We start from the raw sequence: 24,515 nt of genomic DNA, 5'->3' as shown, positions 1-24,515 counted from the left end.
TGGGGACTGGCATGTCTCTGATAGCAGCAGTTTTGGAGGGGTCAACTTTCAAACCTTTACTTGTGAAGATATGACCAACATAGCATACTTGGTCAAGTCGAAATTTGCATTTCTGCGGGTTGAGTTTGAGGTTTATTTCCTTCACACGTTCAAACACCTTTTTTAGGTTGGCGTCATGCTCCGCCACATCACGGCCTCCGATGATGATGTCATCGACAATGACTGAGCATGGATATCCAGCAAAGAGCTGATCCATTGTGCGCTGGAATACTCCGCTTGCTGAGTTAATGCGAAGGAATCTGTAACGTCCAAAAGGAGTACTGAATGTTGTCTTCATTGAGGACTTCTTGTCCAGGCGGATCTGCCAGAATGAATTTTTTGCATCTAGCACTGAAAACATTTGTGCTGCTACCTCCTCCACACTTCTCATGGGGTGGTGGGGCCGTTTTAGTGCTTCATTTAAAGGCCTACTGAAAGCCACTACTAGCCACCACGCAGTCTGATAGTTTATATATCAATGATGAAATATTAACATTGCAACACATGCCAATACGGCCTTTTTAGTTTAATAAATTGCAATTTTAAATTTCCCGGGAGTTTCGTCTTCGAAACGTTGTGTAATGATGACGTGTACGCAAGACGTCACAGGTTTTTAGGAAGTATGAGCGCTGCACACACACACACAGCTAAAAGTCGTCTACTTTAACGGCATAATTATACAGTTTTTTTGGACATCTGTGTTGCTGAATCTTTTGCAATTTGTTCAATTAATATTGGAGAAGTCACAGTAGAAAGATGGAGTTGGGAAGCTTTAGCTTTTAGCCACACAAACACACAGTGATTCCTTGTTTAAAAATCCTGGAGCTGAAACTTTCCTATGGATCAGAGTGCGGTCAAGAGAACATGGATCCCGACCACACGTCAACCAGCAGGTTTCGGTGAGAAAATTGTGGTTAAAAAGTCAGTTCTTACCGGAGAAAAGCTGAACTTGTGCCATCCATAGCTGCCGTCGACTCCCCTGAGACACTGCGCGTCAAGACACTCGTGGAGACACCCTTCGGACTATCAGGTACTATTTAACTCACTAAAACACTAGCAACACAATAGAAAGATAAGGGATTTCCTAGAATTAGCCTAGTAAATATGTCAAAAAACTTCGGAATCCGTCCCAATGCAATCACGTTTTTTTTTTTTAACTTTTTTTAAATTATTTTTTCTAGTCCGTCGCTATCAATATCCCCAAACACGAATCTTTCATCCTCGCTCAAATTAATGGGAAAATTGTCGTTTTCTCGGTCCGAATAGCACTTTTTGTTGGAGGCTCCCATTAAAAACAATGTGAATATGTGAGGAGCCATCAAACATGTGACGTCATCGTCTGCGACTTCCAGCATTTCTCTTAGCACCGAAAGTTGCGAAATTTATCACGGATGATCACTACTAAACCCTTTCAGCAAATATATGGCAATATCGCGAAATGATCAAGTATGACACAAAGAATGGACCTGCTATCCCCGTTTAAATAAGAAAATCTCATTTCAGTAGGCCTTTAAATCTTTGGGGTTGATGCACAATCTGATTTCTGATTTGCCTTTTGTGTGCCCAGCGAACATGGATGACACCCAAGCTGTTGGTTCGGTGACTGAAGTAATAACGTCTATGCTTTCCATGCGTTTAAGTTCAGCTTTCACACAGTCTTGCATCGCTACTGGGATGCGGTGGGCCGGCCTAACAACTGGCGGCACATTGGGGTCCACTGTCATTGTGTAAACAACTGGTAGTTCTCCGAGCTCTTCACTGAAAATATCTTGGTATTGTGTGAGGATCCGTGCGCTGAACTCTCCAGTGTTCTCTGTGGTGACATGGTGCACATCGGGACTCAACTCGACTAGCCCCGTACGCAGGCATGCACGGAAGCCCAACAGTGATGTCACATTCTATCCACTGTGAAAAATGGCAGTAAGTGGCGCTGTCCCTTTAAAAAGCATGTCAGCGTAGCTTCACCTTGTGTCTCGATTTTGGCTCCTCCGTAAGCCACCAAATTTGTACTTCTGTGTTGTTTGGTGAGTTTCACGCCGCTGTTTACTCTATTGAAAGTCTTCAGTGACATTACATTGCATTTAGCACCTGTATCCACTTTCATTTCGGTTGGCATGTCGTTTATGCACACTGTGACAAATCCTTCATCTTGGTCTCTTTGTTGTGGATTTACAGAGTCAATGCAATTTTCTATTTCCAAGCCATCCACGTAGAATGTGTCATTTTCACTTTGGCTGTGTTGATCCACTGTCACATCATGCACAGACTGTCCATAGCACTTGTTTGTGGTAAACTTGGACTGACTCTGTGGCTTTGACTTGCAGCATTTTTTGTAGTGATTTTGTTTTTTGCAGCTGTTTTCTTGTTGTAATTCTCGAACACACCACCAGGGTGTGCACATCGAGGAGTCAGTTACTACCACCCTCTCATGCAGTGCGTATGTACAATTACTGTCCTGCTGAAGTCTTAATTAAAGCCAATTTATTCATGCAGCTCGGCACAGTTCTTCCTACGGGTAACCACAAACAACAACAAAACAGTTATTTTACCAAATTATCTACATTGTCCATTTTACATTTTCAAAACAAAGACATACAACTTATTTTCGTAAAAATATTCAAATATTTAACAATGTATTGAAACAACAGTAGCATAAGGAAAGAAAAAAAGAAACAAAATAAATATTACACTCATGATATTATTTTTGTCTTTGATGATCATTTGTTTTCATAATGTATTTTAGAATGTGGGAGGTTTCCATGTTCTTTTTAAATTTCAATTGGCATTACATATATTATATCTATACATCTATATCTGGCAGCACGGTGGAAAAGGGGTTAGTGCGTCTGCGTCACATTACGAAAGTCCTGAGTAGTCAGGGTTCAATCCCAAGCTCGGGATTTTTCTGTGTGGAGTTTGCATGTCCTCCCCGTGAATGCGTGGGTTCCCTCCAGGTACTCCGGCTTCCTCCCACTTCAGAAGACATGCACCTGGGGATAGGCCCCTCCCACCTCCAAAGACATGCACCTGGGGATAGGTTGATTGGCAACACTAAATTGGCCCTAGTGTGTGAATGTGAGTGTGAGTGTGAATGTTGTCTGTCTATCTGTGTTGGTCCTGCGATGAGGGGGCGACTAGTCCAGGGTGTACTCCGCCTTCCGCCCGATTGTAGCTGAGATAGGCACCAGCACCCGCCCTACTACCCTCCCACCCCCCACGACCCCAAAAGGGAATAAGCGGTAGAAAACGGATAGATAGATAGATAGATAGATGGATAGATAGATAGATGGATAGATAGATGGATAGATAGATAGATAGATAGATAGATAGATAGATAGATAGATAGATAGATAGATAGATAGATAGATGGATATAATATATATAATGCCACCCTCGGGCAGACGCTATAGGGTGCTAAAAGCTGGCACAAATTCACTAAAAAACAACTTTTACCCAAGAGCCATAGTAGCACAATATGTCCTTCATGTCCTCATGTGTCTTGTTTTTAATTTGTTTCTATTTTTCCGGACTATAATAAGCAATAATGTTATATGCATGTGTGTATATATATTCATATGCATGCATGTATGCATCTGTGTGGATATATATACATATATAGATACATCTCTTATTTCTATCTACCTTTTTTTTGTACTATTTATATTACCATATTGTACATGCACCTTAGGGGATCTGCTCCAATTTCGTTGTTCTTTGAACCTGTTCACTGCAAAAATGACAATAAAACTCTATTCTATTCTATTATATTCAAAGGAAATTTAAAAAGAACATGAAAACCTCCCACATTCTAAATTACATTATAAAAACGATTAACATCAAAAACTAAAATAATATCATGAGTGTAATATTTATTTTGTTTCTTTTTTGTCCTTCCTTATGCTACTGTTGTTTGAATACATTTTTAAATATTTAAATATTTTTACGGAAATAAGTTTTATGTCTTTGTTATGAAGATTTGAAATGGACAATTTTACTTTTATTTTCATAATAAGTAAATAGTATATAATACAATATTTTTACCGGTGGTGGAAAGCTAGTTTTACTTATTTCTCTCGCGAGATTTGGAAAATAGCTGCTTACTTATTTCTCTCGCGAGATCTGACAACACTGCGCGCGAACCAAACACGGCGAGGATAAAGCAAGATGGCGTCTGACGGTGAAGACGTTATTGCAGTCGTCACAGTTCAGTGTTCTTAATCTGTGCCTCCATGTACACATATATGTCCTTTATTACACTCTAGTAAATAGAGTCCATCCATCCATCCATCCATCATCTTCCGCTTATCCGAGGTCGGGTCGCGGGGGCAACAGCCTAAGCAGGGAAGCCCAGACTTCCCTCTCCCCAGCCACTTCGTCTAGCTCTTCCCGGGGGATCCCGAGGCGTTCCCAGGCCAGCCGGGAGACATAGTCTTCCCAACGTGTCCTGGGTCTTCCCCGTGGCCTCCTACCGGTTGGACGTGCCCTAAACACCTCCCTAGGGAGGCGTTCGGGTGGCATCCTGACCAGATGCCCGAACCACCTCATCTGGCTCCTCTCGATGTGAAGGAGCAGCGGCTTTACTTTGAGTTCCTCCCGGATGGCAGAGCTTCTCACCCTATCTCTAAGGGAGAGACCCACCACACGGCGGAGGAAACTCATTTGGGCCGCTTGTACCCGTGATCTTATCCTTTCGGTCATGACCCAAAGCTCATGACCATAGGTGAGGATGGGAACGTAGATCGACCGGTAAATTGAGAGCTTTGCCTTCCGGCTCAGCTCCTTCTTCACCACAACGGACCGGTACAACGTCCGCATTACTGAAGACGCCGCACCGATCCGCCTGTCGATCTCACGATCCACTCTTCCCTCACTCGTGAACAAGACTCCTAGGTACTTGAACTCCTCCACTTGGGGCAGGGTCTCCTCCCCAACCCGGAGATGGCACTCCACCCTTTTCCGGGCGAGAACCATGGACTCGGACTTGGAGGTGCTGATTCTCATAGTAAATAGAGTAAACATCGTTAATAACTGTTTGCATCCGGTTGTGTTAGTCTGAGCGCACTTTGATGCTTCTCGAGCTAGCTTAGCCTGCTAGTTAGCTTAGCTTGTTAGCTGCTAACAAAGAGAGGCGGAAGTGATCAAAACACATCGCTAAGTAGAGATCAAGTGTGAGTGTAAAGTGTTGTGATTGTGTGAAAATGTGCCAAAGAACCATAGCAGAGTACGAGGAGGAACTTTGTCCAACAAAAGAGGAGAAGGAGCGACAACATGAAAAACATCAAGTTGTGTTACACAGAACAGGTTTGTTTACTTCTTACTCTCACATCTTTACTAACTTTATATTTCATTATTAACACTATTCTTAAATAGATTGTCTACAGGAAGATTAATTGTCATGTGAGGATGATGCACTAATTGTTTTACATTGTTGATAAGAAGGAGACATTGTCAGACACACAATATTTATGAGAGGTTGATGTTTGTAACAATGTGTATCAACATGTTTACACAATACTCACACAGTCACCGGGGGAATATTCCAGAGAGCAGGTTAAGTGCAAAGTCCTGAGTATGTAAAGCTTAAGAGTTTTACCTCCAAAAATAAGAGAGGTAAGACAAAGTCAGAGTCAGTTACCATGGTTACTGATGCTGTAAACCTAGCCTGCTAGCTGGCAGGTTTGACAAGTTATATATGTGTGTCAAAGCATACTGACCTGTTATTTCCTTCATGTCGGTGCACCCTCCCTGAGATCGGTAGGTTGTGAGTTCAAACCCCAACCCAGTCATACCAAATACTATAAAAATGGGACCCATTACTTCTCTGCCTTGCACTCAGCATCAAGGGTTGTAATTGGGGTTTAATCACCATAAAAGTTATTCCCGGGCGTGGCCACCGCTGCTGCTCACTGCTCCCCTCACCTCCCAGGGTGTGATCAAGGGTGATGGGCTAAATGCAGGGAATAATCTCCCCACACCTAGTGTGTGTATGACAATCATTGGTACTTTAACTTTTTAACGTGTCTGTGATTGTCAAAAAAACAAAGCCTGATCTAAAGATAACATTTTGATCTCATACCATCTCAAACCAATTGGCCGTTCATTATTAAGTGAAATGTTTTATAGTCGCTTAAATTTGTCTTTAACCAAGCAACACTGTTTTATTCAGTTACTCAACTAATCGGAAAATTTCCAGTAGAACACTTGAATAATAAAATTTTCAATAGCCACAGCCCTATATTTCATGTACAATTTAATATTTAGCATGTAGGAGTTAAAATGTGTTTTGTTTGTGTCCTGTAGACATCCATCAGCTGATTGGACACCAAGAAGAATGTCTCCCTCATCTGCAGGGGGACAGTTTCACTGTAAAGTATCCACAGCCCTCACATTTTAAAGGGGACAAAGATGAGCCACAGCCCTCTTATTTTAAAGAGGAAGAGGAGGGAGAGTGTCCTGTAGGGCAGGAGGAGGCTGATGTCAGCAAGTTTCCACTGACTGTTGTCTCTGTGAAGACTGAAGAGCATGAAGACAAACCACCTGAGTCCTCACAGCTTCATCACAGTCCAAGTAAGCACAACATCCACATATCATCTAATACAATGTTTGTGACACATGTTCATCCGGGGGACACATTTATCACTAAAGATGAAGATATACTTGCTTTTTAACACCACCATTTAAAAATGATTGCTCATCAATCATCAACAGTGTAATTGCTGGGGTGTAACCATGTGACCTAGAGGCCGTCCTCCTTACCTCACGTGGTCAAATGAAGGCAAACATTCAATATGGCTTCTGTTTATTTACCTTTAGCAGCACATATGTCAGCATATTTCAAAGGTTTAGTGGTGAAGATAAGAGATGTACACCAAGTACCATTTTTTTAGTACTGGTTCCTAATTATGTTGTCCATGAGGACCGTGAAGATTCTGGACTAACGGCACAACTATTTGTATTTTTAATTCCAGCTGACTGACGTAACTATGACACGTTGTCACATTGAGTTCAGCTGCCGCTGCTACACATTACAATCAGCTTTGAATGATGACAAATAAGGAAGCAACCAAAGTTTGATGTGTGTGTTATTGAGAAGAAGATGTCATAACAGCATTTCACCTTGCACTGCACACATAGTTGACTTCTTTTAATTTTCCTGAAGGAACTCTCCTGAAGGAATCAATGAAGTACTATCTATCTATCTATTTAAGACTTCAAATAAACAGCTGCTGATAAAAGACTTCCCTGCTTTAAAATGTTACAGAACATCATGTTGGAGGTGTTCAAACTCTTGTGCTAATAGAAATGCTATTTAAAATGCCTTTTTTCCAGGTTTTTATTTCCACAAATGACATGTAGTACCGACAAGAGTACTGATAAATACTGGTATCGATAAGGAATATTTATTAGGGTATCATATCAATAAATCTATAAATTTACATCCCTACTGAAAATACAAGCCAGATATCTTAAAAAAATAAAATCATTTTTTATTTGGATTTAGTTACTACTCCGCTGTCCAGCAATGTCTCAACACCGTTGAGAGATGAATGAATGTAGTTTATTTTTACTAATTAGCTATGTTTTGTTGATGTTAAACATCAGAATCAGACACATTTTTATTAACCCCCGAGGGGAAATTAAAATGTTCAGCAGAATCCCATTCAAGGTCAGACAAACATTCTAGGGAGACAGAACAGGATCGCTGACGGGTCTGCCAACTTGCGGCGCCCCTTGCAAAAAAGGTGAGATACATACAGGTAAAAAAGTGGGGGCAATGAGAGAGAAAAAAAAAAATCGGTCCAAGCCTGGGCCCCTGGAGAGGGGGTCCAGACTGAGGCCAAGGGAAGAAAACAACTCATTGCCATAGCACACATTCCTCTTTCATGTGTGTAAGAGGGAAACATCAAAGAGGACAAAGGACATTAAAAGAGCAGAGCTGATGCAACCAGACACTTCTACATACATACATGAATAAAAAGTAAAAGAAACATATACACTGTGGTGGCTTTTGCGGTGTCCCACGCCATCGTCTGCTGGGGTGAAGGGAGCTTGGCCAGAGACGGGAGCAGACCCAACAAAGCAACCAAGAGAGCCGACTCCACTCTTGGCCGCCAAACCAAGTCTCGGCCAGTGTCCAGTCCGCATGGATGAGTGAGGATACGTCCAAAGAGACCGAGGTGTCCGATACCTGCTCATTCAGCCAAGACACTGTGAAGCTTTTCCGTCCCGGCGCTCAGTGCTAGCTCCGCAGTCCTGTCTCTTCATCTGCATCTCCTCCAGTCTCTCCAAACGGACTCTGGTGTGGCAGAAACCCAGCAGCTGGTCTCCATGGCCAAAAGGCTCTCGGGAGGCAGATCCAGAAGTTCACAAAAAAGCACCGCAGAAGTCACGAAAGTGCCACCCCTTGTCACACAGTCCCAAAAGGTCCGGACCAAAAGGCAAAAAAAATAATAATAATAATACACATATATATATATATATATGTATATATATAAACATGAAAAGAAGATGGAAACACAAAAGGATGACACAAGAGCACAGAGTTCCTGCCAACAGCAGCCACTACAGGGTCGCCATCTTGGGGGGGGGGAATTGCAGCATACCAGCTACAACAACACAGAAATCGTAAACGTTTCCTAAAGGAAAATGTTCATATTTAAATAAGTAGAGTAAATAAATCATAAACAGGATTTTACAGTTTAAATGCAAATGTTGATGCTCCTCTTAGACACTGTTCTTTGTTCTCTTTCGGGTGTACAAGCAGCTGTCTTGTTTGTATGTAAGTGTTTTACAGCTGTGTTTATTTTTTTCATGAGTTTTTGTATTGCTTCGCTGATGTACCGTATGGTTTTGACATCTTGAAAGTCAACGTGGGGACTGATGAGATCCTCAGAGACAGAACAGCGGCAAACAGCTTCCCGCCAAGAAAAAGAAGAGGGCCAAGAAAAAAGTGTCGGCCGACAAGTCCGCCGCCAAGGGCAAGAAGAGCGACGCCCAAGCAGGACGCTCCTCGTCCAGCCCCAAGAAGTCCAGAGCGGGGAGCAAGTCCAAGGCCATCGTCATGGACTCCAGCACAGACGACGAGAAGCATGACGAGGAAGAGAAGGTGACGGCGAGGGACAAGTGGTCGGAAAAAGAGGAAGAGTCGTTGGAAAAAGAGTTGAAAACTTACCTGCAGGACTAAGTGTGCACTTGGATCTTCAATCCGCCAAACTCTTCCCACATGGGAGGAGTGTGGGAAAGACTAATTGGCATCACGCGCCGTATCCTGGATGCATTGCTCCTTAAGGAGGGAGGCTCTCACCTTTCTCATGAGGTGCTCACCACTCTCATGGCTGAGGTCATGGCAATTATAAACGCAAGACCTCTCATTCCAGTTTCAACTGACCCAGAGATGCCAGCAATACTAACACCTGCAACCTTGCTGACACTGAAGAGAGACGTCATATCTGCACCGCCAGGAGACTTCAACGTGAAAGACATCCACTCACAACAATGGCGGAAAGTCCAATCTCTCTCTGATAGATTCTGGAAGCGATTGAAACAAGAATACCTGTCAACCATACAAACTAGGAGAAGAGACTCGGCTGAACGCCGCTGTGCTACCTCCAGCACGAGCCCCCCCTTCCACAAGCGGATGCCAGACGCTCTCTCTACGGTCTAAAACTTCCTCTAGGGGTGAGTGGGGGTAGGAACTGAAAGAGGTAGACAGGGTGGGAGGAAAAGTCACAGGTGGAGGGGTTTCAGAGGGGACTCTGCCACCACCATTGCCCCAATAATCACACATATAATAAACTTCTCAATCAAACAAGGCCAGTTACCCAAGGATTTCAAGATAGCAAGAGTAACCCCCCTTTATAAAAAAAGGAAGCAAATTAGAACCTGGTAACTACCGACCTGTTTCTATGCTCAGTTCCGTTTTGAAAGTAATGGAAAAAATAGTTTATGAACACGTTGATGGATACCTTGCTACTAATAAACTAATGTACAAATTCCAATCCGGCTTCAGAACTAAGCACTCCACTGACACATGCCTTCTCTATCTGAGCGACCACATCAAACATGAGGTGGACGCGGGCAAATACTGCGGCATGGTCATGCTGGACATTCAGAAGGCCTTTGACACCGTTAACCACGCTATACTGTTGGATAAGCTCAGAGCAATCGGATTCGATGAAACCTCATCAAGCTGGATGCAATCTTACTTGGAGGGGAAGAAACAGGTGGTAGAGGTGCCCCTCCCCTCTCAGTAAGCTGTGGAGTCCCCCAAGGCAGTATACTAGGACCTTTACTGTTCCTAATATACGTAAATGACATGCCATCAGCATGCCACTGTGAATTCTTCCTGTTTGTGGATGACTCGGCCCTGCTGGTATCCGGCAAGGACAAGTCACAGGTGGAACAAATCCTCAGTGCTGAACTACTTAATATTTGCACCTGGCTCTCTGACAACAAGCTATCCATACACTTAGGAAAAACGGAATCCATCCTATATGGGTCCCATATCAACCTTAAAGGGGAACATTATCACCAGACCTATGTAAGCGTCAATATATACCTTGATGTTGCAGAAAAAAGACCATATATTTTTTTAACCGATTTCCGAACTCTAAATGGGTGAATTTTGGCGAATTAAACGCCTCTCTGTTTATCGCTCTCGGAGCGATGACGTCAGAACGTGACGTCACCTAGGTAGAGAACAGCATTTTTCTCCACCACATTACAAACACAAGTCAAATCAGCTCTGTTATTTTCTGTTTTTTCAACTGTTTTCCGGTACCTTGGAGACATCATGCCTCGTCGGTGTGTTGTCGGAGGGTGTAACAACACGATCAGGGAATGATTCTAGTTGATTTATGTAGAATGTGCATCGATTAGCACGGCATGCTAATCGATGCTAACATGCTATTTAGGCTAGCTGTGTATACATATTGCAGCATTACGCCTCATTTGTAGCTATATTTACATCCAGCCTTTCCCTCCACCCACATTTAATGTCAAAAAAACACATCCCAATCGACGGATTTAAGTTGCTCCAGTGTCAAGAAATGCGAAAGTCCCTCATTTGGTTTTTACCGGCGATGCTACGACAGAGATGGCAAGAATGTGTGGATATCATGCGACACTCAAAGCAGATGCATTCCCAACGATAAAGTCAACGAAATCACAAAGGTGAGTTTTGTTGATGTTGTTGACTTATGTGCTAATCAAACATATGCTAACATGCTATTTAGGCTAGCTGTATGTACATTTGAAACCACATTTACATCCAGCGTTTCCTTCCACCCACATTTAATGCAAAACAAACACTTACCAATCGACGGATTTAAGTTGCTCCAGTGTCACAAGATGCGAAAGTCCTGATCGTTTGGTCCGCACATTTTACCGGCGATGCTAACGCAGACATGGCCGAATAGCGTCAATAGCTATTCGCTCAATAGCTGCAGTTTCTTCTTCAATTTCATTTACGCTATCTGCCTCCATACTCCTACCATCCATTTCAATACATGCATAATCTGTTTAATCGCTAAAGCCGCTGAAATCCGAGGCTGAATCCGGGCTAATGTCGCTATATCTTGCTATGGTAACCGCCATGTTTGTATTGGCATCGCTATCTGACGTCACGGGAAAATGAACAGTGGCTTTGCACATAACGAAAATCAATCACGTTAAAGCTTTTTTTTAGGTATATTCCGGGACGGGTAAAATTCTGAAAAAAACTTCAAAAAATAAAATAAGCCACTGGGAACTGATTTTTAGTGGTTTTAACCCTTTTTAAATTGTGATAATGTTCCCCTTTAAGAAAGTCATTGATTTCACTATAAAAGTGGGTGACATTGTTATCACCAGGAAAGATGAGATCACCTACCTAGGTTCCATTCTAGAGGCTAATCATTCCTGTGATAAAATGGCAACCAAGGTCATCAAAAAGGTCAACCAAAGAACGAGATTCCTCTACAGAATCTCCTCTCTGGTCAACAAAAGCACCTTGAAGATTCTAGCGGGAACTCTCATTTAACCTTTTTTCGATTACGCTTGCTCCTCCTGGTACCTTAGCACCTCCAAAACCCTTAAATCTAGACTCCAAACATCCCAGAATAAGCTAGTCCGGTTACTTTTAGACCTCCACGCCAGATCACACCTCACTCCAACCCACTTCTCCAAAGTGGGCTGGCTCAGGGTGGAGGACAGAGTAAAACAACTTGCACTGAGCCTAGTCTATACAATCCGCTACACCTCCCTGATACCGAAGTACATGTCCAACTACTTCCTGACCGCCATAACCACAACACCAGGGGGAGCTCCACAAACCACGTTAAACCCAGATTCCGATCTAACAAAGGTCTTAACTCATTATCCTTCTATGCCACATAAATGTGGAATGCACTCCCAACAGGTATAAAAGTAAATGCATCTCTATCCTCCTTCAAAACCGCTCTAAAACAACACCTCCAGGCAACTTCAACCCTTTACTAATACCCTCCTCCATTTACATCCCATCTCCCCGGATTATAAATAACCTAATGTAAATAATCAAATGTACTTCTAATGTATATACTTGTTCTTATGCTATCTGAACTCACTATGTTCTCTGCTGGCTGTACATATCCTACTGTAAGACCTACACTGTTTCAATGTCCACATTTCTCTGTTGATGCAATTGTTGATGACTGAAGTACTGATATCAACCAAAGCTCCTCATCCCACCCCCAGATTGTAAATAATGTAAATAATTCAATGTATATACTATGATGATTAACCTGTGTGATGACTGTATTATGCTGATAGTATATATTTGTACCATGAATTGATTAACGTGGACCCCGACTTAAACAAGTTGAAAAACTTATTGGGGTGTTACCATTTAGTGGTCAATTGTACGGAATATGTACTGAACTGTGCAATCTACTAATAAAAGTATCAATCAATCAAATTCAGAAAATAAAGACTTATACTGTGATTGAAAACAAATGTCTTTAAGGAGTGTAAGATTGTCATTTATGTCCCCTGTGGACGACTGAGGGAGTGCCTGCTCTAAAAAAAATTCTTAATCCCCACTATGTTCTGGGGACGTAAGAGGGCTGACGTCACCAGATCAGATTTCTTCTATTGACTCCGGGGGAGTCAATAGAAGAAAAACAAAAAGGATTACCAGGCGTGTATGGTGAGTCCTGGACGAGTTGAAAGTGGCTGTGTCTGTGAAGGGGTGATGGTGGAGTTAGCTAGGCGACGCCCTTCGCCGCGGCTTCCGCCTCTGCCGACGCGTGTGAGGGGGTGGGGTGAGACGGGGTGTTGCTGGACCTAGTGGAGTCAAGCGGGACTTGGAGACCTCCAAGCCCCAAGATCATCTCGACATTCGGTGCGCCGCGGAATGTCCCAGCCTGCATTGCTTAGGCTAACGTCCACGTTATCCTGTCGAATTCTTCGACTTCCGCTGCGAGAGAAGCTTCATTAACTCGGACTTTACTGTGACATCTTGCTGGCATCGTGGTGAAAAGTTGTTCTCTCGTGGGTGCAGTGGAGGATGGAACACAGCGTGAGGGTAAGGATAATGATTTATTATACACTACAAAAACAATTTTTGAACAAAAAACACTTGCACTAGGCACTGAAAACAAAACAAACAGAACTAACGTGGAAGCTAAAAGGAACAAAAAGCGCTAGTATATAAACTACGGACAAGCAAACAATATAGCATGGAAGCTAATCGTATAACAAAAAGTCTTTTACCACAATCGGGAAATGTGACGTCATCTGTTGCGTGTAGCAAACTAAAGTCCGAGAACAAAAGGCAAACAAAGACAGGCATATATAGGGGCAGAAATAATCAGAGGCAGCTGCACGTGATCAAAAACAACAAACAGGTGACACTAAATGCGTAACTAGGCAACCGAAACAAACCAGGAAGTACCACCAGAAACTGAAGACGTCAAATACAAAACAGGCTGTGATAACAAAACAGAACAATGACATGGTCCAAGACGTGGACCATGACACCTAAATGGATTCATCTGCTTTGTAACTTTATTAGAACGTCCTGGATTGGTTGTTTGCTGTCTGCCAAGCTGTATAACCTCAACACATATAGTGAGGGCAGAACAACACTCAATAAACGTTTGGGAACTGAGGAAACTAATTGTTGAAGCTTTGAAAGTGGTATTTTTAGGGTCCGCACTGCCAGCAAAGGACTCTGTCCTTTGCCATGGCAAGGACCCTATTGAATCTGCTTTGTTTTATTATTATTATTATTATTCCGCAGCTTCGAACCCTAATTTGACCCACTGACCATGCTCCAAAACTCACCAAATTTGGCACACACATCGGTAAGGCTTGGCAAAAACACATATTAAGCAACCAAACCCCAAAAATGAAAAATGCGCGCTAGCGCCCCCTACGAAAAAAAAAAAACAGACTGCTTGTAACTTCCGTTAGGAATGTCGTAAAGACATGGAACAACAACCTCTATGTAGGTCTGACTTAGACCTAGATTCCCCATTAGAAATGCCTATACCTAAAATCAACAGAAATTTGGCAAAAACCCATTCAAAGCAAAATTTTCGCTAAAAAATGCTATTTTTGCCCCTTTGAGCTGTAATTTGACCCCCTTAACATGCTTCAAAACTCACCAAACTTGGCAGACACATCAGGACTGGCAGAAATTGCAATCTAATGAAAAAAAAAAAAAAAAAAACTCAAAATTGCGCTTTAGCGCAATTTTTCAATAAAACACAGAAAAAACTGCTTCCACGAAGAAAACACAGACAAAACTGCTTGTAACTTCGGGTAGGAATGCCGGAAAGACATGAAACAAAAACTTCTATGTAGGTCTCACTTAGACCTACATTTTAATAATTGACAGCTAGCAGAAAAAATCAACAGGAAGTTGGCAATTACCCCTTCAAAATAAAAGTTTTGTGAAAACCCGTCACCTTTCTTCAAAAGTTATCTCCTCTGAGCGCGTTTGTCGTTTCGGCTTCAAACTCGCTCAGAAGAGAGTTTGGACCCTTCTGATTAAAAGTATAGATCAAAGTTGTGATAAGTTTTCAGGTTTTGATTTTACGCGCCTTCAAAGAACCCCTGCGCAAATTTTCCAAAAATATATCGTTTTTACCTCTTTGAGCTGTAATTTGACCCCCTTAAAATGCTTCAAAACTCACCAAACTTGGCACACACATCAAGACTGGCAACAATTGCGAGCTGATGAAAAAACCAAACTCCAAAACTCAAAATTGTGCTCTAGCGCCCCCTAGGAATACAACACAAACAATACCCTAATTTGACCCCCTTAACATGCTTCAAAACTCACCAAATTTGACACACACATCGGTATGGAGCGGCAGACCAACTTATTAGGTAACCAAACCCCAAAAATTAAAATTGCGCGCTAGCGCCCCCTAGGAAGAGACAAAAAACAGACTGCTTGTAACTTCCGTTGGGAATGTCGTAGAGACATGGAACAAAAACCTCTATGTAGATCAGACTTAGACCTACATTTCCAATGAAGCACTTCTATAGCAAAAATCAACAGGAAGTTGGCAAAAACCCCTTCAAAACAAAATTTTCGCAAAAAAGTCAATTTCTGCCTCTTTGAACTGAAATTTGACCCCCTTAAAATGCTTCAAAACTCCCCAAACTTGGCACACACATCAGGACTGGCAAACATTGCGATCTAGTGAAAAAAACAAACCTTTAAACTCAAAATTGCGCTCTATTGCAATTTTTGAATAAAACACAGAAAAAACTGCTCCTAGGAAGAGGAAACAGATTAAACTGCTTGTAACTTCTGGTAGGAATGTCGGACAGACATGAAACAAAAACCTCAATGTAGGTCTCACTTGGACCTACATTTTGATAATTGGCATCTTTCAGTTAAAATCAACAGGAAGTTGGCAATTACCCCTTCAAAATAAAAGTTTTGTAAAAAGCCGTCACCTTTTTCCAGACAAAACTGCTTGTAACTTCCGTTAGGAATGTCGTAGGGACATGAAACAAAAACCTCTATGTAGGTCTGACTTAGACCTACATTTCCATTAAACACTTCTATACCTAAAATCAACAGGAAGTTGACAAAAACCCCTTCAAAACAAAATATTTGCAAAAAATGCCTTTTTTGCCTCTTTGAACTGATATTTGACCCCCTTAAAATGCTTCAAAGTGCCAGTTAAAGCTATACTATGCCAAGCGAAAGCCATTTATCAACAACATCCAGAAACACCAATCTGTAATTTGACCCCCTTAACATGCTTCAAAACTCACCAAATTTTACACACACATCAGGACTGGTGAAAATTGCCATCCAATAAAAAAACAAACCCCAAAAATGAAAATTGTGCTCTAGCTCCCCCTAGGAAAAAAAACTGACAAAACTGCTTGTAAATTCTGTTAAGAATGTCATAGAGTGATGAAACAAAAACTTCTATGGAGGTCTGATTAAGATCGGGACTCGGGACACGGCGGCGGCGGACCCGACCAACGCTGCTTGCAGCTTTAATTAGGGTCCGCCCTGCAATGGCAAAGGACATCCATGTCCTTTGCCATGCAAGGACCCTATTGAATCTGCTGCGTTTTATTATTATTCTTTATTATTCCGCCGCCGTTTCCAGCTGAAATTTGACCCACTTAACATGCTTCAAAACTCACCATATTTGACACACACATCAGGATCTGCGAAAATTGCCATCTAATAAAAAAACCGAGCACTAAAAATCAAAATTGCGCGCTAGCGCCCCCTAGGAAGAAACAAAAAACGGACTGCTTGTAACTTCCATTAGGAATGTCGTAGAGACTTGAAACAAAAACCTATATGAAGGTCTGACTTTGATGAACATTTCCAATAAAAATGTTCTATACCTAAAATCAACAGGAAGTTGGCAAAAACGCCTTCAAAGCAAAATTTTCGCAAAAAATGCTATTTTTGCCTCTTTGAGCTGTAATTTGACCCCCTTAAAATGCTTCAAAACTCACCAAACTTGGCACACACCTCAGGACTGGCAGAAATTGCGATCTAATGAAAATAAAAAATAATAAAACTCAAAATTGCGCTCTAGCGCAATTTTTGAATAAAACACAGAAAAAACTGCTCCTAGGAAGAGAAAACAGACAAAACTGCTTGTAACTTCCAGTAGGAATGTCGGACAGACATGAAACAAAAACTTCTAGGTAGGTCTGACTTAGACCTACATTTCGATAATTTACATCCTTCGGCAAAAATCAACAGGAAGTTAAAAATTGCCCCTTCAAAATAAAAGTTTTGTGAAAACCCGTCACCTTTTTCAAATCGACACTTCTCCCAGTGCGTTTGTCGTTTCGGCTTCAAACTCGCACAGGAGAGAGTTTGGACACTTCTGATTAAAAGTATAGATCAAAGTTTTGATTACTGCTCCGGTTTGGATTTTACGCGCCTTCAAAAAACCCCTGCGCAACTTTTCCTAAAAAATGACGTTTTTGACTCTTTGAGCTGTAATTTCACCCACTTAAAATGCTTCAAAGTGCTAGTTAAAGCTCTGTTATGCAGACCGAAAGCCATTTATCAACAACATCCAGAATCGCCAATCTGTAATTTCACCCCCTTAACATGCTTCAAAACTCACCAAATTTTACACACATATCAGGACTGGCAAAAACTGCCATCTAATAAAAAACCAAACCCCAAAAATCTAAATTGCGCTTAGCGCCCCCTAGGAAAAAACCCAGACAAAACTGCTTGTAACTTCCGTTAGGAATGTCGTAGAGACATGAAACAAAAACCTCTGTGTAGGTCTGACTTAGACCTACATTTCCAATAAAAAACGTCTATTCCCAAAATCAACAGAAATTTTGCAAAAACTCATTCAAAGCAAAATTTTCGCCAAAAAATGCTATTTTTGCCTCTTTGAGCTGCAATTTGACCCCCTTAAAATGCTTCAAAGTGCAAGTTAAAGCTATACAATGCCAGGCGAAAGCCATTTATCAACAACATCCAGAAACGCAAATCTGTAATTTGACCCCCTTAACATGCTTCAAAACTCACCAAATTTTACACACACATCAGGAATGGTGAAAATTGCCATCCAATAAAAAAACCAAACCACAAATATGACAATTGTGCTCTAGCGCCCCCTAGGAAAATAAACTGATAAAACTGCTTGTAAATTCTGTTAGGAATGTCGTAGAGTGATGAAACAAAAACTTCTATGTAGGTCTGACTAAGATCGAGACTCGGGACACGGCGGCGGCGGCGGCGGCCAACGGCGGACCCGACCAACGCTGCTTGCAGCTTTAATTATTATTATTATTATTATTCCGCAGCTTCGAACCCTAATTTGACCCACTGACCATGCTCCAAAACTCACCAAATTTGGCACACACATCGGTAAGGCTTGGCAAAAACACATATTAAGCAACCAAACCCCAAAAATGAAAAATGCGCGCTAGCGCCCCCTACGAAAAAAAAAAAACAGACTGCTTGTAACTTCCGTTAGGAATGTCGTAAAGACATGGAACAAAAACCTCTATGTAGGTCTGACTTAGACCTAGATTCCCCATTAGAAATGCCTATACCTAAAATCAACAGAAATTTGGCAAAAACCCATTCAAAGCAAAATTTTCGCAAAAAAATGCTATTTTTGCCCCTTTGAGCTGTAATTTGACCCCCTTAACATGCTTCAAAACTCACCAAACTTGGAAGACACATCAGGACTGGCAGAAATTGCAATCTAATGAAAAAAAAAAAAAAAAAAACTCAAAATTGCGCTTTAGCGCAATTTTTCAATAAAACACAGAAAAAACTGCTTCCAGGAAGAAAACACAGACAAAACTGCTTGTAACTTCGGGTAGGAATGCCGGAAAGACATGAAACAAAAACTTCTATGTAGGTCTCACTTAGACCTACATTTTAATAATCGACAGCTAGCAGAAAAAATCAACAGGAAGTTGGCAATTACCCCTTCAAAATAAAAGTTTTGTGAAAACCCGTCACCTTTCTTCAAAAGTTATCTCCTCTGAGCGCGTTTGTCGTTTCGGCTTCAAACTCGCTCAGGAGAGAGTTTGGACCCTTCTGATTAAAAGTATAGATCAAAGTTGTGATAAGTTTTCAGGTTTTGATTTTACGCGCCTTCAAAGAACCCCTGCGCAAATTTTCCAAAAAAATATCATTTTTACCTCTTTGAGCTGTAATTTGACCCCCTTAAAATGCTTCAAAACTCACCAAACTTGGCACACACATCGGGACTGGCAACAATTGCGAGCTAATGAAAAAACCAAACCCCAAAACTCAAAATTGTGCTCTAGCGCCCCCTATGAATACAACACAGACAATACCCTAATTTGACCCCCTTAACATGCTTCAAAACTCACCAAAATTGACACACACATCGGTATGGAGCGGCAGACCAACATATTAGGTAACCAAACCCCAAAAATGAAAATTGCGCGCTAGCGCCCCCTAGGAAGATACAAAAAACAGACTGCTTGTAACTTCCGTTAGGAATGTCGTAGAGACATGAAACAAAAACCTCTGTGTAGGTCTGACTTAGACCTACATTTTGATAATTGGCATCTTTCAGTTAAAATCAACAGGAAGTTGCCAATTACCCCTTCAAAATAAAAGTTTTGTAAAAAGCCGTCACCTTTTTCCAGACAAAACTGCTTGTAACTTCTGTTAGGAATGTCGTAGAGTGATGAAACTAAAACTTCTATGTAGGTCTGACTAAGATCGGGACTCGGGACACGGCGGCGGCGGCGGCGGCCAACGGCGGACCCGACCAACGCTGCTTGCAGCTTTAATTTACCATTATTGCTTGATGTACAGCTTCAGTTGTTCAACAGTCTTGTCGTATTTTACGCTTCATAATGCGCCACACATTTTTGATGGGAGACATGTCTGGACTGCAGGCGGGCCAGGAAAGTACCCGCACTCTTTTACTACGAAGCCACGCTGTTGTAACACATGGCTTGGCATTGTTTTGCTGAAATAAGCAGAGACGTCCATGTTAACGTTGCTTGGTTGACAACATATGTTGCTCCAAAACCTGAATGGACCATTCAGCATTAATGGTGCCTTCACAGATGTGTAAGTTACCCATGCCTTGGGCACAAATACACCCTCATACCATCACAGATGTGTAAGTTACCCATGCCTTGGACACTAATACACCCTCATACCATCACACATGCTGGCTTTTGAACTTTGCGCCAATAACAATTCGGATGGTTATTTTCCTCTTTGTTCTGGAGGACACCACGTCCTCTGTTTCCAAATATAATTTGAAATGTGGACTCGTCAGACCACAGAACACTTTTCCACTTTGCATCAATCCATCTTAGATGAGCTCGGGCCCAGAGAAGCCGGCGGCGTTCCTGTGTGTTGATAAATGGCTTTCGCTCTGCATAGTAGAGTTTTAACTTGCACTTACAGATGTAGCGACCAACTGTAGTTACTGACAGTGGTTTTATGAAGCGTTCCTGAGCCCATCTGGTTATATCCTTCACACACTGATGTCGGTTTTTGATGCAGTACCACCTGAGGGATCAAAGGTCTGTGATGTCATTGCTTACGTGCAGTGATTTCTCCAGATTCTCTGAACCTTTTGACGATTTTACGGACCGTAGATGGTAAAATCCCTGAATTCCTTTCAATAGCTCGTTAAGAAATGTTGTTCGACAATTTGCTTACAAATTGGCGACCCTCGCCCCATCCTTGTTAGTGAATTACTTAGCATTTCATGGAAGCTGTTTTTATACCCAATCATGGCACCCACCTGTTCCCAATTAGCCTGCACACCCGTGGGATGTTCCAAATAAGTGTTTGATGAGCATTCCTCAACTTTATCAGTATTTATTACCACCTTTCCCAACTACTTTGTTACGTGTTGCTTGCATCAAATTCTAAAGGTAATGATTATTTGCAAAAAAAAAACATGTTTATCAGTTTGAACATCAAATATGTTGTCTTTGTAGCATATTCAACTGAATATGGCTTGAAAATAATTTGCAAATCATTGTATTCCGTTTATATTTACATCTAACACAATTTCCCAACTCATATGGAAACCGGGTTTGTAGAATTAGCTTTCATTATCTTAGAGGTGAGAAAACAGTTCAGTATGTCAATATAGCAGCATAAGCTAGTTACTTCTGTGATCAATGCGCCGCTAAAAGTAGGTCCTTAATATTAGCGCTTATAATAACAGTATCATTAATACTTGGTTAATATTCAGGTCACAAAATGTAAACGGAGTATTGTTGGCAGTTTTTTTGGATGGTTATTTGGAGGACTTTGTGGGTCTAATAGAGGAGCTCCCATTGACTCCAATGTTAGCTGATTTTTTGCTCATGATTATTTAATAATTAAAATTCATAAAAGTTTGAAACAAATGTCTTACATTAGGATTGTGAATGATAGGTGACATTTCTAAAAAGTGCAGTTTCCTTTGAATTTGTCAGATAAGTAAACAGCCCTTCAAATTAAATATGTAAAACAATTGAGGTTGTTTATAGATATTATCCACTATGAAGTTACAGTCAAACTAAGCACACAAGGGAAAGTAAATAAATAAATGAATAAATGGGTTGTACTTGTATAGCGCTTTTCTACCTTCAAGGTACTCAAAGCGCTTTGACTCTACTTCCACATTTACCCATTCACACACACATTCACACACTGATGGAGGGAGCTGCCATGCAAGGCGCCAACCAGCAACCATCAGGAGCAAGGATGAAGTGTCTTGCTCAGGACACAACGGACGTGACGAGGTTGGTTCTAGGTGGGATTTGAACCAGTGACCCTCGGGTTGCGCACGGCCACTCTCCCACTGCGCCACGCCGTCCCTAAAAGTACATTCATATACACATGAAGTACACACATGTGTAAGAATCATGTTAACCACCAAAATATTGTCTCGTTCTCCTAAATCCAATATCGAGTATCCTTTGGTGAGCTGACCGTATCGTCACACCCTTAGTTGAAAACACACCATCCCCATGACATGACACTTCCACGTGATGTAGAACAGTAGTCCCACATTTTAAACATACACACACATCTGAAGAATATTAAAATTAAATATATTTGGTGGGCCAAACAAAATGACTCGACGAACCAATGTTTGGTATGGGCGATATGACCTCAAATCTATATCCTAACAACAACATGTCACAATATATAATTTGATATATGATTGAGAATAGAATAATTTCAAAATAGGTACACAAGCTCCTAATTTGGCAGCTGACATATGCAGTAACATATTGTTCGTTTCTAATAGTATTATTTTGTCAAAACAGTTATTAATAATGTACTTGTTTATTTACTGTTAATATCTGGTTACTTTATTTGAGAAAATAATACTGGAAATGTAATATTTTACTGCATATTTCAGCAACTAAATTAGGAACCTGTGTAGCCTGTTTTAAAATGGTTCTATCAGTAATTCTAAATGAAATACTGTATCGCAAAATCAATTTTAAACCATATCGGTCATCCATAGTAAAAAGTCCTGTCGTCCTGGTTTTTGTTTCTTTTCCTGTGAATAATGTTGTAAAGAGCAGCGTGTTTGTGCGTCACTGAGATTTCAAGACAGTTCATACGATAACTTGTTTTTCCTAAGTGCATGTAAAAGTACTGAATGCATTGTGTGACTGAGCAGAGATGCTGTGTTCGTCTTGCAGATGTCTGTGAAGAACATCTTCACCCTGAGCAACAGAAGTGGAGCTTCAGGATGCGGACAGAGGAGCCACAGCCCTCCCACATTAAGAAGGAAGAGGAATACCCACTGATACCCCATTTTAAAAAGGAAGAGGAGGACCCACTGACACCCCATTTTAAAAAGGAAGTGGTGGATCCACTGACCCCTCACTCTAAGGAGGAAGAGGAGGACCCAGTGACCCCTTACATTAAAGAGGAAGAGGAGGAAGAGGGCATCAGTCAGCCTAAATGGTTGGAGGAGTTCCCAGTGACTGGTGTCCCTGTGAAGAGTGAAGATGATGAGGTGAAAGGTGAAAGTGAGGAGAGGGGAGGGGGGGAGCCTCCAAGCAGCAGCTCAACACAACACATGACAACAGAAGCTGATGGAGACCACTGTGGAGGATCACAAGCAGACAAGCTCTTAGCTCCACTATCAGATAGTGAGGACACAACGTCACACTCTCCTGACACTGATGATGAAGACTCTAAAGATGATAAGACATGTCACACTGACAACACTCACTTCACATCTTCTCACTGTCACAAAACCTTTAAATACCGTCGTAATCTGAAAAGACACATGAGAACACACACTGGAGAAAAACCTTTTTCTTGCTCAGAATGTGGTAAAGGTTTTACACGAAGTCAACATTTGAAAGTACACATGAGAACACACACTGGAGAAAGACCTTTTTTATGTTCAATCTGTGGTAAAGGTTTTACAGAAAGTCAACATTTGAAAGTACACATGAGAACACACACTGGTGAAAAACCTTTTTCATGTTCAACCTGTGGTAAAGGTTTTACAGAAAGTCAGAAATTGAAAGTACACATGAGAACACACACTGGTGAAAAGCCTTTTTTCTGTTCAACCTGTGGTAAAGGTTTTGCACAAAGTCAGGATGTGAAAAGACACATGAGAACACACACTGGTGAAAAAGCTTTTTCCTGTTCAATCTGTGGTAAAGGTTTTACAAGAAGTACAGATGTGAAAAGACACACTAGAACACACACTGGTAAAAAATCGCATTCCTGTTCAATCTGCAACAGAATCTTTTGTCGACGACCAACCCTTGTAGCACACATGAGAAGACACCCAGGAGAGAAAGTGTTGAGTTGCAGTGTGTGTGGTGAAAGATTGTCTTCTAAGTACCAGTGTAAGAAACACAAGTGTGCTGGTGAGAACAGCAGCAGCAAATGAAACTGCAGGATTTGAAATAAACCGTCCAGACTTTCATTTTGACTTTCTAACAACATCAGCACATATAACATGTGTGACATTGTTGTTTGTCTAACAATCTGTTTAATATGATCTTTACATTTATAGATTACATAGTTTGAAATATAAAATTATTACTTATTTGTACTTGTAATTGTTAATAATCCCATAGATTATCACCTTTATATGATATACATATGTACTGGTTCACATCTGAAACATCTTCTGGACCACTTCAGGAAGCATATTATTATTTACTTTATACATCATTTAAACAGTTGTCTTTTATACAATTTTAAAATGTGTGATTTTATGAATCATTTGTTGGGACTCTGTAATCCATTTTATTATTATCTTTATTACTCTCTTTTGTATTCTGATAATTGTGTTGTGATTATTTTAAATGTATGTCCCCAGACCTTTATGCAATAAAAAGTGAGAGAAAATGTCTGAATTGTTTGTGGAAGGATGGTTTTGTTTTTCAAACATACATTTGTGAATTAAAAACATCCATCCATCCATTTTCTACCACTTTTCCCTTTGGGGTCACGGGGGGCGCTGGTGCCTATCTCAGCTACAATCAGGCGGAAGGCA

The 24,515-nt window shown here is 41.2% G+C and overlaps 1 protein-coding gene across 1 annotated transcript; it reads left to right on the top strand.

Moving 5' to 3' along the window:
* Window positions 1-5,092: 5,092 nt before the first annotated feature.
* On the top strand, window positions 5,093-24,375 carry LOC133546868 (oocyte zinc finger protein XlCOF22-like). Its single transcript, XM_061892712.1, has 3 exons — window positions 5,093-5,340; window positions 6,340-6,606; window positions 22,687-24,375. Exons 1-3 carry the CDS (start codon window positions 5,238-5,240, stop codon window positions 23,901-23,903), a joined length of 1,587 nt encoding a protein of 528 aa, XP_061748696.1. The 5' UTR covers window positions 5,093-5,237; the 3' UTR covers window positions 23,904-24,375.
* Window positions 24,376-24,515: the final 140 nt, after the last annotated feature.

The sequence above is a fragment of the Nerophis ophidion genome, unplaced genomic scaffold, assembly GCF_033978795.1.
Source record: "Nerophis ophidion isolate RoL-2023_Sa unplaced genomic scaffold, RoL_Noph_v1.0 HiC_scaffold_46, whole genome shotgun sequence".
Classification (NCBI taxonomy): Eukaryota; Metazoa; Chordata; class Actinopteri; order Syngnathiformes; family Syngnathidae; genus Nerophis; species Nerophis ophidion.
Note: the sequence above shows the minus strand (reverse complement) of the source record. Positions and strands in the feature narration are given on the sequence as shown.

Bases quoted from the DNA above. Each gene is read 5' to 3' on its own strand.
- LOC133546868 (XM_061892712.1), top strand. From the start codon at position 5,238: ATGTGCCAAAGAACCATAGCAGAGTACGAGGAGGAACTTTGTCCAACA. The intron at 5,341-6,339 runs GTTTGTTTACTT...TGTGTCCTGTAG, and splicing joins AGTTGTGTTACACAGAACAG to ACATCCATCAGCTGATTGGA. The intron at 6,607-22,686 runs GTAAGCACAACA...TTCGTCTTGCAG, and splicing joins ACAGCTTCATCACAGTCCAA to ATGTCTGTGAAGAACATCTT.